This window comes from the organism of the source record quoted next, unplaced genomic scaffold (genome assembly GCF_019419815.1).
Source record: "Pyrus x bretschneideri cultivar Hongxiangsu unplaced genomic scaffold, Pyrus_bretschneideri_v1 Contig24, whole genome shotgun sequence".
In the NCBI taxonomy this organism is placed as follows: domain Eukaryota; kingdom Viridiplantae; phylum Streptophyta; class Magnoliopsida; order Rosales; family Rosaceae; genus Pyrus; species Pyrus x bretschneideri.
In genome coordinates, this window is record NW_025999546.1 from 293,289 (window position 1) to 312,460 (window position 19,172).

Genomic DNA, 19,172 nt, shown 5'->3' on the forward strand with positions numbered 1-19,172 from the left:
CAATTGTTCCTCTTTTTTACTAGTTCTATTATATATACATACGTTCACTCATACGCTCTGCATATTTCTTGCTATCCATGCTTATTAATGATCTATGTGCCAAATTTGATTCTTGTATAACTTATTAAGTTGTGGCTGCTGCTTTCTTTCAGATTTTTAATGTTAAAATCATCCATCTTGTTTCAGGATGTAGCAAGATTGATGAGCAAGATAAGCTTATTTGGGTCACTTAGTAAGTTAATAAAACTAAAATGAAAATAAAAAATACATACATACATTCCATTCAAAAATTCATAAGAGCTCTGAAATCCTAACTGGTCAATTAGTAAGTTAATACAACAATGTATTTGAATTCACTCCACTAGTTGCTACAAATATTTTATAGCTAGCATCGCGTGCAATACTAGTTTTCTCCATTATGACTGGCGACTTTGTTAGAGAAGCACTTCGTTACAAACTGCAGCTTTTCTCGAACCAGATTCCGACATTTGCATTTCTCCAGGACATGCCATTTTTCATTGAGTGAGAAAATAGTGAATAAGGAAAGAGCAAAAGCTGAAGCAACCCCAGTAACGAGGAATAAACCGCGAAAGGAGCTGAAGTTCAGAGCATTCGGATCATTATTATTCGAGTCGTCAAATGTAAGAGGTGTTTTACTAAACCAAGTTTGTTCCATCTCTAGTAGTTTTCCTTCTTCTCTTAGAATTTCAATTTGCCTTGACATGTCATGGACCAATTGCGAACCTTTCGGGAAAACCTGATACAAAACATGAACACGAATTAATCAGCTTATAATAAATTTCTGCTATTTATTGAAAGTTTGTTGTATAGTTTATTAAAATTCTGATTGCACGTTAATTATCGGGTAGAAATACATCTTCAAGCTAAAAAATATCATGCGTATTCGCTAATTTTAGTGCGTATTAAATTAATGCATGTCAATTAGGGAGCGAGGTTACTAACAAAGCCGAAACCATTGGTTATAGACTCGGTCTTAATCATTGAGTAGTCAGCGGAATACTTTGCGAGGAAGGCCTTGATGTATGGAACCTCGTCAACGATAGCAGAAACACCACCATGCTTACTTCCTCTTGATAAAGCATCAACATATTCTTCAATTGAATCTATTTGATAACCTATATAGTTCCCCGGGTTTAACTGTATTTGTTTGACAGTCATCATTGATGCTAATGTTGCAGTGTAACTGGAAGTCAGTATAAGCACAACAAACACCCATATGATCACTACAAACTTTGCCAAGTTGCTTAGTATCTTCTCCCCTGTATGAATTAACAAATAAAGATCTTAAAATATATATTTTTGAGTTGAGCATTTCTTCATTAGCTGAAGTAAAAGTTGTATAACATTAACTGGATAAGTGATGAGATTATAGAGCACTTACTATGAGCAAACACAAGGGTTGAGAAGGAGAACCAAAATATTGTTCCAATTTGCTGCAATGGCGTGCCTTGGAATTCTTGGTTGACTGGACGCTCGATTACCCACACAACCAAACCGGTTAAGATAAAAAAACAGGCACTTGCTATCCAAAGGTCTCCCGAAAGAGGTTTCAAAAAAATCCACATGTTTGTCTTTCCCTTTTTTATTAGCATTCCCTTTCCTAAGTCAGTGTACGGTATTGTAAAATCAACATACTGAGATCTGTTCGATGTGATTGTCGTATCTCCCACAACAGCATCGTAATTCTGTTGTACCAGTCCACACAGCCCCCAACCACAAAGACAAAATAATTTAATTAGAAATTTCATAAGTAATCATAAGTAACTCACAATGAAGATCAAATAGTTCTCGACTAAAAACAGAAAAGAAATACCAAATAATTAATAAATAAAACATAGATTTTTTCCGTTACCAACCACACATTTTTTGAAGTAAGTGTTTTGCATAATGTTATTTGTATCACGTTTACTCATCACTCATCATTTTGCACGTGGAATCCAAATAGCAACACTCATATAAAAATTGAATAGATTTTTAGATTATGTTTTTTACAGTTAATTTCCAAGTCAGCATATATACCTGAAGATAAACCTGGTAGACAAGATCGTTGTATGTCCCGGCCATATGTCCACTGGCATTTTGAAATGAAATAAACTCATAATGTACTTTATATGGCAATCCTCTAACTGCAGCTTCAAATACGTCTATACAGAACCCTGAGAAATATGTTCTATTGGCTTGGAAATCATGGTCCACGTTCACAAAGTCCTTGAACGCTCTTGGTGGAACACCAACTCTTAGTTTTATTTCAGTGCTCAATTGCAGCTTGGAACCCTTCACGAAGGTTGATGACCCTCCAGGCCATATGATTGTCTTCAGATCGTTAGCAGAAAGTAAATTTCTTCTGTTATTAATTTGGTGGAATGTCTTGTAACAAGGCCAAAATCCAACCCTTCTCTCCCCTTTTCCTATCACATTTACAATCTCAAATGCACTTGAAATTAGCTTCCCATTTGGATATTGAATTTCTCCACCTAAACCTGTAATCCTAGTAAGCAATATCTCCCGAAGAAGAATAAGGCCCTGTTTGGTAATATTATTCGAATCCATTAGGTTCAATAGTCTTGTGGAATATTTTGTCCTCGTCCTCTCTACTGCTTCTGCTAGAGCCCAAGTTGCATCATATGCCCAAATTTCATCTGGACTTAACTCACCTACTTCCATATTTTGATCTTCCGTGTAAAACTTCCTCCTCAATCTTGAAGTAAGATTGTGGAGGCGGGTTGATGCTGGAATATAAGTCTTTAAACCCAATACCCCTTCCATTGACTCAACCACAGATGAGTCCGTGGAGGAATGCAAGAAACTAAGGCTAGTTGATGTCATAATCCAAGCATACCCTTCACTCATCATTCCTAACTCTTTCACAGTTAGGAGAAAGCGAGGAACGAGCAAGTGTGACAAATGCACCACAAATACCGTAGTCCTCAACTTCATGATGTTGCGGAGCTCCTCGCTGATCTGTTCGTTTGTTGAGGAGGCAGAAATGCAACTTTTATATGCAACATTAACATTTGCCTCTTGTAAGGAATGGATCAAAGATGGAATGATGTCCCTCCCATAATTTAAGTTCTCATATAAAAGGATAACATCCCTCCATCTGAAAGCTTCAATGAGGGCACTTATTCCCGCAGCTTGAAATGTTTCATCCTGTGTGATCTCGACGAAGAAGGGATATTTTCTAGGTGGAGAATGACTCGGTCCAGAAAGAGACATTATGGGGACTTTAACTTCTTCTGCTAATTCTGCCAGTAGGCTTGCTTCGATTCTTGTTTGTGCACCAATTATTGCTTCCACTTTGATGTTATCCAAAAGATTAAGAGCTGCAATTGTTGAGGATCGTGAGCAGAGTTAGAAAAAAAAAAAAAAAAAATATTTAATGATAAATAATTGTACCTACTGCGTACTAATTCAAGTACCTGGCAAGATAACCTGTTAAGATAGCTGTTTGTTAGCTCATGTAATTACTGTAATTGGTTGTCTTAGGTTATTTGTTCTATACGCAAATGAAGATTTTTTTCTGTGTACACCTGAACACCGCCTGTGGTGGTACTAAAGTTCTAAATTTAGATTGGTAATTTCCTAGGCAATTATGTTAAAACTACAATACCAGCCCAAAGATTAAGGTCCAGCCCATTATGAAGGTCTTGGTATTCTAGAAGAATCATGCATGAGATTTTGCTAGAGAACTCTAGCAAGCATGTCGGTGGGCAGCAACACATGAACTAGATTTTTCTAGTTCAAATCTGCATGTTAAGTAGGTGATTAAGCTAGAAAGTTCTAGCAGCTTGTAATATTGTGTGGCTATTATGCAAAGCCTAGGTCGTTAAGTTCACCTATAAACTGGTGAAGTGCTATGCTAAACAATACAACAAGCAAGAAGTAAGAATCAAAAGAGAGATAAGTGAGAGTGAGAAGTAAGATTAGTCTTGTGAGGAGTGTGAGTGGTTTAGAGGGTGTCTCTAGAAAGAGTGAGTGTCATAGCTTTTAAAAAGTGTTATTGAGAGTTTGTGTGTTGTAATCTTTTGTGAGTTAATATAAGTAATTTTGTTTTGCTTTGTCTCTCCAACACTTGTGTTAGAATTGTGTACTCTAGTTTTTCCTCAACAATTGGTATCAGCGCAGTACGATCAGGGACCATCTCTAGTGAAGCTTTCAGGAATCGTGAGAAGTTTACTACTTCGCAAGACTGTTGGTTAATTTTGTACGGCTTATCAAAGTTCTGTTGACACGATGTTTAATCTTCAGGTTGTTGGAGCAATCAAGAAGTTGAACAACAAAAATTAGAACACATGGGCGACATGTATGGAGTCTTACCTACAAGGCCAAGATCTTTGGGATGTCGTCGACGGTAATGAAGTTACACAACCGAAAGAAGACACCAGCGGCACTTTGCGGAAATGGAAGATCAAGGCAGGTAAAGCCATGTTTGCCTTAAAAACCACAGTTGAAGAGGACTTGTTAGAGCACATAAGGAAAGTTAAAACACTGAAAGAAGCGTGGGACACCTTCGCCACACTCTTTTCAAAGAGGAATGATACAAGACTGCAGCTTCTCAAGAATGAGTTATTATGGGTGGCCCAACGAGACATGACTATTACCGAATATTTCCACAAGGTAAAGTCTATTTGTCGTGAAATTTCTAAGTTAAATCCTAGTGCTGCCATTGTAGAATCAAGGATAAAAAAATAAAAAAAATAAATATCCATGGGTTGATACCTAAATATCGAGGCTTCGTTGCTACTGTACAAGGATGACCGACCCAACCATCATTTGTTGAGTTTGAGAATTTGTTTGCCGATCAACAAGCTTTGGCAAAGCAAATGGGAAGGGTCTCATTAAAAGGTAAGGAAGAAACGCTCTACACCAATAGATATAAAGGCAGCTTTAAGTAGCATGTTGGTCAAGGATTGAAAAGAAATGGTGACAAGGAGAAAGGTCATTAGAATGAGGGGAGTTCTCGGCAAGGGGGAGCTCCAACATATCACAACAACTATGGTCAGTCCCAAAATAATAAAAGATTTGAGGAAAATGTTACAATTGTGGAAAGAAGGGGCCACATGGCGAATGATTGCTGGTTCAAAAAGCCTATATAGAGTAAAGTCACCAACTCGGAGAAGAAAAGTGAAGATAACTGGGACGCCGTAGTGTCTCTAGCCTTGGAAGAAGAATGAGACTCAAAAACATCATCTTGTTGGTGCTCAGAAAATAAGGTGTTGCCTGACTTGAAAGAGATTGAAGATACATTGTAGGAGAAAATGGGAGACCAAGCTACCCATATCCAATCAAGTCCAGATGAGCTCAAGGAATTGTTTGATGGTGACAATGTCAAACAAGAAGTACCTGAGAGTCCTTGGCAAACTGGTGTGTATCAACAATCAGGAGAAGTTAGACCTAGTAAAGTGGAAATACCAACTCCATAATCACAACTAAGGAAGTCAACAAGAATACGAAAGCCAAATCCTAAATATGCCAATGCTGCCATAGCTGATGGAGCAGCAAAAGAACCTGAGACGTTTGAAGAGGCATCACATAGTTCTGAATAGGTAAGAGTTATGGAAGAAGAAATCACTGCGCTTAAGCAAAATCAAAACTTGGGATTTGGTGCCAAAGGCAAGGGATGTGAAACCCATATCCTGCAAATAGGTGTACAAGATAAAGCATCGTCTTGATGGTTCAGTTGAAATGTCCAAGGCTCGGTTGGTGGCTCGAGGCTTCTCTCAGTAGTATGGACTAAACTATGATGAAACGTTTAGTCCAGTAGCAAAGCTTACGACCGTACGAGTCCTACTTGCACTTGCAACTAAAAAGATTGGAATTTATAGTGAATAATGCTTTCTTGCATGGAGAGTTAGATCGGGAGATCTACATGATGCATGCAATGGGCTTTTGAAAGCAAAGCTCATCTTGAGTACATGTGCAAGTTAAGGAAAACACTCTATGGTTCGAAACAAGCACCAAGGGCGTGGTACGGTAAGATTCCAGAATTTCTAACACAAAGTGGTTACTCAGTGGGCATGCAGATTCCTGCCTATTCATTAAAGCTAATGGAGGAAAGTTACTTGTCGTGCTGGTGTACGTGGATGACCTAATCATCATTGGCGATGATAAGGCAGAAATTCGTTGAACAAAGGAGAATTTGTCAGTTCGGTTCAAGATGAAAGAACTTGGACAACTCAAGCACTTTCTTGGATTATAGGTTGATCGCACACAAAAAGGGGTATTTTGTGTCAACAAAAGTATGCAAATGACTTGTTGCAGAAGTTTGGAATGCTTGAATGCAAACCAATCTCGACACCAATGGAACTTAATGCCAAGATGTGTGCACATGAAGGTAGAGACTTGGAAGATGCAACAATGTATCGACAATTGGTAAGTAGTCTGATCTACTTGACTCTAACTCAACCTGACATTCCTTATGCAGTTGGTGTGATAAGTCGATACATGCAAAATTCAAATAAGGCTCATCTAGAAGCGGTTCGACGAATATTGAGATATGTAAAAAGTATAATTGACTATGGTTTCTTGTACAAGAAAAGTGAATACGGTAAGTTGGTTGGCTATTGTGATGCAGATTTTGCAGGAGATCATGACACCAGGAGATTGACCACTGGGTATGTCTTTAGAATTGGCTCTGGAGTAGTTTCGTGGCGCAGCAAGAAACAACTAACAGTGTCCTTGCCAACCACGGAAGCAGAGTATAGAGCAGCAACAATGGTATCTCAAGAGAATGCATGGCTGGTACAGTTGATAAGTGATCTACATCAATTAGTAGATTATGATGTACCATGGTACTGTGACAACCCATCGGCAATTCACTTGGTGGAAAATCTAGTTTTTCATGCAAGAACAAAACATGTGGAGGTACACTATCATTTCATTAAAGAGAAGGTCTTGCAAGAAGAGATTGAGATGAGGCAAATCAATATAGATGAACAAGTTGCAGAATTGTTCACTAAAGGTTTGAGTACCAGCAAGTTTGAAAAGTTTCATTATCAACTCGGTATGGAGAAAAGAATAAGCTGGTGTTAAGGGGGAATGTTAAAAGTACAACACCATCCCAAATATTAAGGTCCAGCCCATTATGAAGGTCTTGGTATTCTAGAAGAATCTTGCATGGGATTTTACTAGAGAACTCTAGCAAGCATATTGGTGGGCAGCTGCAAATGAACTAGATTTTTCTAGTTCAAATATGCATGTTAAGTAGGTGATTAAGCTAGAAAGTTCTAATAGCTTGTAATATTGTGTGGCTATTATGCAAAAACAATACAACAAGCAAGAAGTAAGAATTAAGAGAGAGCTAAGTGAGACTCTGAGAGTGAGAAGTAAGAGTAGTCTTGTGAGGAGTGTGTGTGGTTTAGAGTGTGTCTCTAGAAAGAGTGAGTGATAGCTTCTAAAGAGTGTCCCTGAGAATTTGTGTATTGTAATCTTTTGTGAGTTAATACAAGTAATTTGTTTACTTGTTTTGTCTCTCGAACACTTGTGTTAGAATTGTGTACTCCAAGTTTTCCTCAACAAATTAGACAAGAGTTGAGTTATAATGTTCGTTTATTAGCCTAATTGGATTTTAGAAATAGGAAGTAAAGACTTTATTGATCTCTTGCTCTGCAAGTTGGAAAGGTTTGGACTTGTGTTGGTCATAAAAATTATATAGCCTACATGGCTCGGAGGTCGAAGTACTAAGAGCTAATTATGTCTTTTGGTGCTTTTAATATACTAATGCAAGTGTGCCAATTCCCTACCCAGCTTGACGGGGTGAATAATCTTGATTGGTGATGCGATGAAATGTGTTGCTGAATTCTGAATTAAGAGACTTCGACCGAGGAAAAAGCATTTTCAGCTTTGTGTTCTAGAACCTGAACACAATGCAAATCGCTATGAAGTTTTTAAACTTTTGCATTAGGTTCGGCAGCCTCAACTATATTTGTTAAATATAAGTCCGTCAAATTGGTATCAAACTATACGGACAAAGATACTCGAAAAAGATGAGTGTCTTAATCGTAAAAATGGTTTGGCCGTCAATTTGTCGTACTCTAAATGTAACATAGGAGTAACCAATTATAGGACATTTCACTTCGTCAAAAAGGCTTGTGACATACCTCTTTCGACGAAAGAATCAAAGACTTTTTGCTACCTGAGACTTGAGATAATAGTCAGTCATAGTCTTGGGAGAATCCCTGTCTATCTAGTCGGTTGAGACTCATCAAGAAAATGGACTCTACGACTTCAGTCTTGTCTATTTAGTCGGTGGTCTTCACTAGTTGCTTTAGGAAAATCCCATCTATTTGGTCTGTCATCGTCCGTCAACTGCCAACCCAAACTCGTTTATCCACTCAAAATCTGAACTAACGGTTAGTGAAACAGTTAGTTTTTACAAAAGGGTGTGACAAAGGTTTTGCGTACTCCGTCACTATCAAGTCTCACCCTCTTCAACTCGATCTAGAATTCTGAACCTAGTCTTAGTATTTGGTGAATTCATACTTTATCTAGAAATTCATCTTGATCCTCAAACAATTAATTCAAATCTTATTAGAAACCAATCATGATCCTCAAATAGTCCTTCTTCGTCTAGGACTCGACTACTCTATCAATACTATACTACCATGCCGAAATTCAAAGCCTTCTTTCTCGGCCACAGCACCAACAATGTTTTACTGGGCCGAGACTAATAGCCCCATTTCTAGGCTGTCAACCAACTTGGTAATTCATTCAACGATCTGGATTACACGAGGGCTATGGTGTAATATTAGGTCTAAACAATTTGATAAGGTAAGTACATGATTGCATTTTCATATATGAATCTAAAACACTTTGCATATCAAATTCCCTATCACGTAGCTTTCCATGCCAAACTCAACATTTATGCAACATTTCATCGATTCAACATGCACTTCCTACTATGTTTCCATGTATGTATAAGTCTCCATGTGAGGCCAATCCTTTTCTAGCCCAACATTTCCATGGCCTAATAATCAGCTTGTCACTTCCTCTGAAATCTTGCTATCCTCTACGAGCCCACAAACCAACCCATGCCAAATGTGGCAGGCCATATGCCTTCTCTAGCTTCGGCCGGTTTGTGCCCTTTTCTGCATGCCTCACATAGTTGAACCTAACCAAATTTCCTCAAGTTGCACATGCACTTGTTGATTATATCCAATATGTGCCTTCCACCTCAGCATCTTTTACCTAGCGTATTGCCTTATGCTCATGCCAGTCAACCTTCTGCATAATCTACCACGGCCTCCATTCATCTAATGGTCACCAGGCCTCAAGATAGCATCTCCAAACCAAGGACATGCACTAATGGAACATTACGGTATCCTCTCCCCCATGCTCTTTAAGCTTCTCTTGCGATGGATGAACCTATCTTTTTTTTTTCTCATGCTTTTAAGAATCCTCTATGGCATTTATATGGGCTGTGAACGACGAGGATATTAATGCTCTTATCCGCAATAATATATATGGTCCATTGTTCCTTCTCACCCTAATCAAAACACAGGTTCTTGCAAATAGGTTTTTTGCATCAAGCACAAACCTGATGGCTTTGTTGAATGTTAAAAAGCATACTTGATGGCAAAGGGTTTCTTCAGCCTTTGGCAAGAATTGCACTGAAAGCTTGAGCCATGTGGCAAATTGACGGCAATTCACATTGTTTTGAGCTTAGCAATTTGTTGTGGCTAGCCTCTTTGTCAACTAAAAGTCAAAAAATGCCTTATACATGAGTTCCTCCAAACATATACATGGCTCAACCTCTAGTGTTCTTTAATCCCGTACACCCAAACTATGTATGTAGCCTCTATATGTGAAATCTCACCCTCAGATTTTTACAATTTAAATTTTTGTATTTTGTATTCACGCGAATTTATTTTTCTTTCAATAAATTTTAGAATTTTTGTTAGTAATAAAGTTCGATTTTTCGTAATTAGCCATAAAAGAAATTCGTAGACCTTTTGGGATCATTTGTGGACTTTACTGATAGGGCTTATGCACATGTAGGATAAAATCGTTCGTGGAACTGAGTTTTAATGAATGAGATATAAACGACCAAAAGGAAGGGAAAAATAGTAAATTAGACACTACAAATAGCAATCCAAAACCAGACTTACTATTTTAGGGAAAGATAACCCACAAGTTGACCAGTTGCCCCCCCCCCCCCAACAACCCGACGACTAGCTCGTTTTCGTGCAAACTTTCTGAGGCCGATTTCGATGTTTTCTTGGCAAATCAACCTCAACTTCCACTTGGGTTTAACTACCCTCATCCCAAGGATCATTTGTCACCCAATATTTTCTTCGTTTAGCAACCGTTCTCGACATATCAAGGCTCGACAGAAAATTGATGTACTCTTCACGAGCTTCATTTAACACATTATGAGTCAACTTTGGTATTGGTTGTATTCCAACAAGTCGTTGCCACAAGCCACCATGTTTAGCAGTGCGGCGGTGGCGGCGTGTGAGCCCGATAAACCACTTTTTTCCAGTTAGCTAATTTTGATGCCCTAATTTTTTTTAATTTTTTTTTTGGCACACATCCATTTGGTGAAATTCGATCTTGTAAACCTAGTTTCGCAATTGACTGCCACTCGACTTTTTTAGGTGGCGAAGATCTGAAAGTTGGATCATTATGGAATTGAAGTATGTTATTGTGGAAGTATTGGGTTGACCTTGGGAACTTGTGGATCAAAAATCCAATAGGCAGATATTTTGGGTTGGATTACGTAGGGTTGTTGACCTTACCGTTGGCCACATTAACCTAAGGTTAACTTTTGGTCAAAATGTCTGGGTTCTTAAATATTCAAATTATCATTATTACTGACCCAATAGATCCTAGTTTGCACTTTGATTAGTACACCATCCTGAGTGATATACATCTTGGTTTGCGTGTAAGTGAAACCTTATTAGGATTCACGTTTATTAGGCTTCTATATGTGGGTGACTTTAATATATGTGGTATGGTTATTATCTGAAAATTCTCATGCTATTATACTTAGCAGATATGACATGGATTATAAAATGTGTTTTCTGCTAAATTGTTTCTTTTAAATTCAGTCATCAATTTATTTTATGAAATGTGTTTAGGTATGCATATTTGATATATTTGTTAAACAATAGGGTAGGTATGATCGTTAACTCATTGCTATGGGGAGTTGTGACACCAAATTCGTATCGTATCCAATTCTCTTGATTTGTTTTATACTAGGATCCTAGAATTCTATTCGGTTTCGTTGAGTATTTTGGAACCATGCATTCCGTCTGGGTTTTGTTAATTGGTTTGGAACCCCTATCTTTGTTGGATTTTGTTGTGTAGTTTGGAATCCTTTTCCTTATCATTTTCATTAAGTGGTCTGAAACCCTATCTTCATTGGATTCCGTTGAGTGGTCTTGGAATCCCTCTCTTCTCGGTTCTATTGAGTGGTCAAAATTTCTTTCCTTATGGATTTCATTGAGTGTCTGAAATCCCTTTCTTTATCAATTGTGTTGAGTGTTCTAGAATCCTGTCTTCGTTAGATTCCATCAGAATCCTTCTCCCTGTCAGTTCTGTTAAGCGCATGGTTGCAGCGGCCGATGGGTGGGCCCGATTACCCACTTTTTCCATTTGGCTAATTTCGATGTCTGAATTCGTTTTTGATATCTGCTTGATGAGATTCAATCTTGTAAACCTAGTTCCATTATTAATTGCCACTCAACTTTTGGAGCTGGCAAAGATTTGACCATTGGATCATTATGGAATTGAAGTATGTTATTGTGAAGTATTGTGCTAACCTTAGGAACTTGTGGATCGAAAATCAAATTTGTGGATCTTCTTGAGGGGATTACGTAAGGTTGTTGACCCAACTGTTGACCATGTTGAACGAGGGTTGACTTTTGGTTAAATTGTCTTGAATTGTTCTTAAATACCAAAATTAGCATTACTGAAGACCTGATAGAGCCTACTAGGCCTACTTTGATAAGTAAGCCATCATGGGGATGTGCACCTCAGTTTGTGTGTAAGTGACGGCTTACCAGAATTCACATGGTTATTAGGCTTCTATATGTATATTAGTGACTTTAGTATATGTGGTATGGTTCTTACCTTGAAAATTTTCATGCTAGTATACTTAGTGGACATGACATGAATTTATAAAATATGTTTTCTGCTAGATTGCTGCTTTTGAATTTAGTCATCGATCTATTTTATGAAATGTGTTTTGCTATGTATATTTAAAATGTTTGGGAAATGAGAGGGCTAGTAGAGGACCATTAACTTATTATTATGGGAAATTGTGACACCGAACTCAAATCATGTCTAATTCCCTTGAGTTGTTCTAAAACAGGTTCCTATAATTCTGTTTGGTTCCGTTGAGTGGTTTGGAAATCGTGCTCTGTCTGGGTTCCATTAAGTTGGTCCAGAATCGTATCTTCGTTGAATTTCGTTAAGTGTTCCAGAATCCCTTTCCCTATCAGTTTCGTTGAGTGGTCTTGAACCCTGCCTTCGTTGGATTTCGTGGAGAGGTCCAAAATCTCTTTCCCTATCGATTTTGTTATGTCGTCTGAAACCCTATATTCCTTGGATTCCACTGAGTGGTCTGGAATCCTTATCCTTATCGATTTCGTTGAGTGGTCTGGAACCCTGTCTTCATTGAATTCTGTTAAGTGGTTCAGAATCGCTTTTATCTATCAATTCCGTTCAGTGATTTGAAACCCTATCTCCATCTGGTTTCCATTGAGTTGGTCTGAAACTCTGCACTATTTGGATTATATTTAGTTGGTCTGAAATCTCACTTTCCATTGGTTCTGTTGAGTTGGTCTGAAACCCTAGAACTCATTGTGAGGTATGTGAAGATGGAATGACGTATTGGTGCATCACTTACGTCAGTTGTCTAGAACCTTATATTTTTTATGCTAGGAATGTCATGAGAATGTATTTTATTTTCGTTAAATCTTATAAATTTAGTTAGTTACAAAGTTTAATTTATTGTAATTAGCCATTAAAAATTCGTAAACTTTTTTTTTTGGGTCAATCGTGGACTTTCAAGATAGGCTCTATTCCATGAATGTGTAGATGAATAATGTTCACGAAATGGAATTTTAACGAAGAAGATATACGTGAGCAAAGGAACCGGCCAGAACCGGACTTACTACTATGGGGGAAGCCAAGCCACGTGCAGTCTGGAGATCACCTTGCAGATGGATCAACTTTGAAGAGTGTTAAGACTTGAATCCTTCTTCTAAGACTTATGAAAGCTGTTAATTAGGCTATCTAATTGGAGTTGACTATCGTTGTAAACAATTCCTTTGGATTTTCTTTCTGTTGCATAAAAATTGGAACTCTTTTATGTAATTCGAATGTCCCAAATATAATCTTCTACATATTCTGTCCTAAATCTCCAATTACAATCCCAAGATTACTTGGTACAAATAGCATAACGTTTTGTTACCCGCAGCCCTGCTTGTATGATCCCCTTGTTGACTAAGGAGAACAAATATTCTACTGGTTTTTTCTTTTTTGGGTCAAAACCTTTTTATTGGTTGCGAATATATCAAGGGGATTAGAGAAACAACATAGATGAGATTTGATGACAGCTTCTTATAATTACTATTTTTTCATAGAACGATGATATTAGTGTGTTAAATGGTTAATTGTTGAGAAAGAAAAAAATTGGTAGAGATCAAACTTGCACCAAGTTACATAATTACTAAGTATAACTGCATGCCACTATATATAAAGCTAATTATTTAATGGTACGTAGCTGCCATAAAAACTTAAAAAGAAAAGATATATGCGACTCACCAGCTGATAGAGCATGTAGAGGTTTTCCTTTGGAATCCTTGGTTCGTAGAAGTAGCCTTGTGGTGTAGTTTTTATGCAGCTGGTAAAAATCAGACAGGGCCGTAGAAATGCAACTGAGAATAATCTGCCCTTCCCTTGACCCCATGTCAAGAATCACACCTACATGAACATCTTCAACAACAATATTTTCGGCAAACAAGAGACCTAGAAGGCTAAACAAGGTTACTACGGACAGACAGATGAAGGCTATTTGCTTCTTTGATCGAAACTCCATGTGCATCACTAACTTAAATTACTCAATTAATCAATACTTCTCTTGTTTGGTTTAGCACCGCAGCATCGTTTCGCTTATATAGGGTTAAGGTTGTTGGAAGTTCAAAGCAAAATAAATGCCGATAGTTACATATTGGTGGAATAGTCAAGGCTGCACATAAATATTACTCCCAAACAATAAAAAAAATAAAATAAAAAGAACATTTAAGTATTGTATACTCCAAAGTAAGAGCCTAATGAAAAATCATTAGTACTTTACTATAAAATATCAAATGTTCAAGAATATGCAAAATGAAAAGAGTTGTGTTTCAAGGTTGAGGAACCTTGCACGTTTATATATGCTTTAATGTTTTTTAGACTTGTACATTAATGATTATGAATTGTATTTATTTTGAACTCCCTTAAAAATACTATTTATGAGGATTTGTATGGTTTTAAAATTCACACAACGATGTACCCATACTCATAGCCTTTGTATATTTTTTTTCATTTTTCACACTTGTAAATTAATTATTATGATTTTTAATGTGTTGGTATTTTTAAATTACTTGATACTTTTATTTTATGTGTTTTATAATTTTTTAATCTCACTCTTTGCCTATAGTATACTATAAATAAAACTTAAATTTTTTTTATTCATATAGAATAATAATACAATAATACAATAATATATATTTAATATACAATATATACATATACACTACGGCTATTGTATTTATAGTAAGTTTTTTTAGTAGTTTAAAAAATTAAAATCATCAAAATAATTTTTTCTTAACGTGTCGGAATAGGTTACCCGTGTGTCACTTTCGTGTAAACCTGTTAAGGACCCGTTATTAACGGATTCTTATTGTGTGACCTAATAACGACCCGATTGGTTATCGTGTTGATCTAAAACTCGTTACTTTCGTGTCATTTACATATCGTGTTAACGAGTTGTGTAAGAAATTACCAGGTCTATGTAAACTAATCCTTTGGTAGTGCTCTAGTAATGATATCTGCCAACTGTTCTTCAATTTTGCAGTAGACTAGTTCAATCACATTTTCTTGCAGAGCTTGCCTTATGAAGTGATACCTTCAATTAATATGCTTTGTCTTTTGATGACATACAAGGTTCTTAGTGATGGCAATTGCAAACTTAAGGAGAGGAGTGGCATCAAGTTGAATTTGAACAAAATCTTCCAAGACAAATATGATCCATATAGTTTTTGAGCCCAAATATTTCTAGAGGGGTCTGACCATACTTCCTTTGGAGAATGAAGATGCTCTTCTCAGTTTGGATTACCCTAATATCAAGGAAATGGTGTAGTAGACCTAGATCAAACATTTCATATTTTGCCATCATATGAGTTTTGAAATCACTCAATATTTTCTCACAATTCCCAGTGTATACCACATCATCAACATATAATCAAACTATGAGTTCAAAGTCATCTTCAATTTTGATGTAGAATGTTGCCTCATTTGTGCTTCTTGAAAACCCATTTGCAGTGAAATAAGAGAAGATTTCTTGGTATCAAGCTCCAAGAGCTTGTTTTAGACCATAGAGAGCCTTTTTTCAATCGATAGACCCTGTCTTCTTCTTCTTTGATAATGAATCACTCAGACTAATCCACATAAACCTCCCCCTCTATCACTAGATTAAGGAATGCATTTGACATCAAGTTGGTACTATTTCCATTCTTTATACACCACAAGTGCAATCAGTGTCCTTATGGTAACCAACTTTGCCACTGGTGCAAATGTTTCATTGAAATCCCCTAAATTTCTTTGAATACCTTTTTGCAACAAGCGTTCCTTGTTGTTCTGAATTGAACCATCCAGGTTAAAGTTGGGTCTTGTATACCCACTTAACATCTATCACTGGCTTCTTTGTGGGGTTCTCCACTAAATCCCTAGAGCCATTTTTCACAATCATGAAGAGTTCATCCTCCATTGCTTTCTGCCATTCACCATCCTATGCTATTTTGAAATTGGTACCAGGAGGAATATCCTGCAAAATAAACAACTCAATTTTGCATAGTAGACTAACCAAATAAGCTAGTCAACTAGTTACAAGTTAGTCAGTGACAAAAAGTGCAATTTCAAGTACAGATCCTGATTGACCAGTACATCTAACAAATCAAAGTTTGCCCAAATCAGTTTCACAACACCAAATCCTAAACTCACATTTACATATCAATTCATTATACAAACAGCAATGACAAAGTAATTATGAATTAATGTATGATGGATTGACTTGTCAAGCTTATTAGTCAACTAAGTACAGATTCGTTAGTTAACTAAACGCAAATCTACAAATCAAACTTAGTTCACTACAAGTTATTCTAGTCAATAACAATTTAGTTCATAGCTCATAACTATAGACATGTAAATTTTGTTGCATACAAATGATGCATCACAAAGCTCCACGTACCATATGACTCATCACAAATGGACAAGTCATCAATGACATGTGGCACGAGTCAAGCAAAGGAAGTATAAAACTTCCCCAAAATTCGGCAATAAGGGAGAATCCCCTTTAAATTCGGCCAGGGAATCCAAATTGATCCTAAAACTGGAAAGTAAGCTAAAGTATCTTCATAAAACAAGTAAGCTAAAGTATCTTCATAAAACAAGTAAGAATTGAAGATTGCTCACAAAATGCCAAGGGAGTAAGTGGCTGAAATTACGACACAAAACATGCCTAAAATCATCCTAAAGGCAAGCCTTGAGAAGCCTATAAATACAAGGTCCTCCCACAAGCATTGGGGTAAAAAAATCTCTACACAGAAGAAACTCTGCCAAAACTTTGAAGAATAATACGCTGCCAAAGCTCTCTTTGAAGAACATTCAACCAAAGCCAAAGTTTTCTCTCGACCAAAGCCAAAGCACTTCCTTGAAGAATCAACAAAGGCTAGTGCCGATTCCTTCAAGACTTTGTTACAAGCTTATAAACTTGTAGCAACGTTCGTTTCAAGATCAAGTCACCAAGACCCTTGAAGCAACACAATCCCACATCCACACCATCTTTGTTGCACCTTGAGGTGAAGACCATCCCCACGTTTGTTTTAAGCTCAAAACTTGAAGCAATCGTTCAATTGTTTGTCTGAAATCAAGTCATTGCAACCCTTGGATCAATGGTCACGCATCTACATCAAATTTGAAGACTTAATCAGAGGAAAAGTTGTAAACAGAGATTGTAACCTACAAATTCATCAATACAAATTTACTTTGTACACGTGCTTTCATTTCATTCGAGACAAGAATTTTCGTGTTTACAATAACATGCAGTGTAAACTTAGCCACAAACACATATCAATTAACAACTCATGATGCATGAAACATATACCAGTAAATAAGGTATGTGAACAAGTATAGAGAAAAAGAACACAATTAAGTTTTTGGCCGAAAAAACCCACCTCTGGGTTAAAGAGCCGGGGACTCTCCATTGAGTCAAATCCACTAGTGTAAATAGGATTCGTACAAAGTATCCACACAAGCTCAATTCCTAGATCCTAATATACGGAGCAACTTATACCTTCATGCAACCTTGCCTTACACGAGATGAAGATTTCTTCGGTTTACCTTTATGCAACATTGCCTTAAACGAGATGAAGATCCCTTCAATCTTCACAAAGTAGCAACTCCTCCTGAGCTCTTCACCTTGTGGCACCGAAATGGAGTCGTCTCTAATCTTCACAAGATGGCAGCTCTTCTTTAATTCTTTATCTTGAGTCACCAAGATCGACACCAAAAAATGCACATGATGTGATAATGATGATAGTGTGTAATCTAGATTCAATGACTAGTCAGTTTCTTTAGTCAAATAGTTGAAAGAAGAAACTGACGAAAATCCAAAGCTAGTCAATAAGTAGATTTGAAACTTGAAAAACTTGACCACAAAATTTAATGCAAAACCATGAAGAACAATACAACCCTATTATGCAATGATTGGGTGTTTAATACATGAACATGATTTTGTCGCTGGGGTTTCTAATGAAGAACACAAGATGCAACTTAAGGTTTCAAAAACTCTCTGAAAATGAAAATTTTTCTAGCCAAAACAATTGAGCATCTAAGAAGATTTAAACAAGCATTTTCAAAGATAGTTCTAATCAACATAATAAACTTACCTACGCATCCTGTAAGATTATTTTGGCATTTCATAATAGTGCAACATTTCTTATAACATTATTTAATCATGGCGTCAAAGATTATAAGCATACATGTGCATCCCGCAGGATTTATGATAACTTCATAATTTTCCGTTATTTCACTAATTCTTATAAACTTTAGTCAAATCTAGGCGTACGTAAGGAATTCTTTTTCAAAGGCATAAATGGAAACTATCAATCACACACACACACACACACTTTAAAAAGGAAAAGACCCACTAATCTGGAGTCCGCGCTATAACTCCTTAGCATGAATATCGAGGCATCACGACTGATCATTGCCTAGAATAATTATCAAATCACGTCTCAGAATTCTTAACGATAGAACACGTGACTTGCATAAAACACATCCCTAAGAATGTTCTAGAATGATTTGAAACCCATTGACCAAAAGTCAACCATCGATCAAAGGTTGACGGTATGGTCCACAACCCTACATAACTCGATCCGAAAGATCTATGCTTCGAATTTCCGATTTGTAACTTCCCAACAGTTTCAATAAGCTTCTAGAATAACATCTAAAGTTTCGAAACGATCCAACGGTCGGATATTCGCCAATCGCTAAAATTAAGTAGCGGTCAACATTTTATTTTACGAACTTACAAATCCAATTTGGAAAGATCCGTACGTCGAATTCCCAATCCATAAGTTTCTATGGTCCATAACTATTACGTACTATTACATATTAAAAGTTTGGTGACGATCCAACGGTCGAATCGTCGATTGCTATAATGTTCAAGTGGCTGACCTTAACGAAAGTATGCTCAAATGACGGAATTTCGTCAATCGGGTGTCAAATATGGAATTGGGGTACCCAAATTAGTTTAGGAAGGGCAGGTGGGGTCTTGGCCCATGCACCGCAACGACTCATCGGAAAAATTCAATTATTTCTAAACATTCTCAAATTTTACTAGAATGAAGATCTCAATGAGTAGAGCAAGTTTTATACATGTG

At 36.9% G+C, this 19,172-nt stretch overlaps 1 protein-coding gene across 1 annotated transcript; it reads right to left on the reverse strand.

Moving 5' to 3' along the window:
• Positions 1–252: 252 nt before the first annotated feature.
• LOC103937365 (glutamate receptor 1.2) lies at positions 253–14,166 on the reverse strand. Its single transcript, XM_009347310.3, has 5 exons — positions 13,792–14,166; positions 2,041–3,344; positions 1,403–1,706; positions 964–1,280; positions 253–757 (listed from the first exon to the last, which is right to left on the reverse strand). The coding sequence occupies exons 1-5, from the start codon at positions 14,069–14,071 to the stop codon at positions 404–406; spliced, it is 2,559 nt and encodes an 852-aa protein (XP_009345585.3). The 5' UTR covers positions 14,072–14,166; the 3' UTR covers positions 253–403.
• Between the last annotated feature and the right edge of the window lie 5,006 nt (positions 14,167–19,172).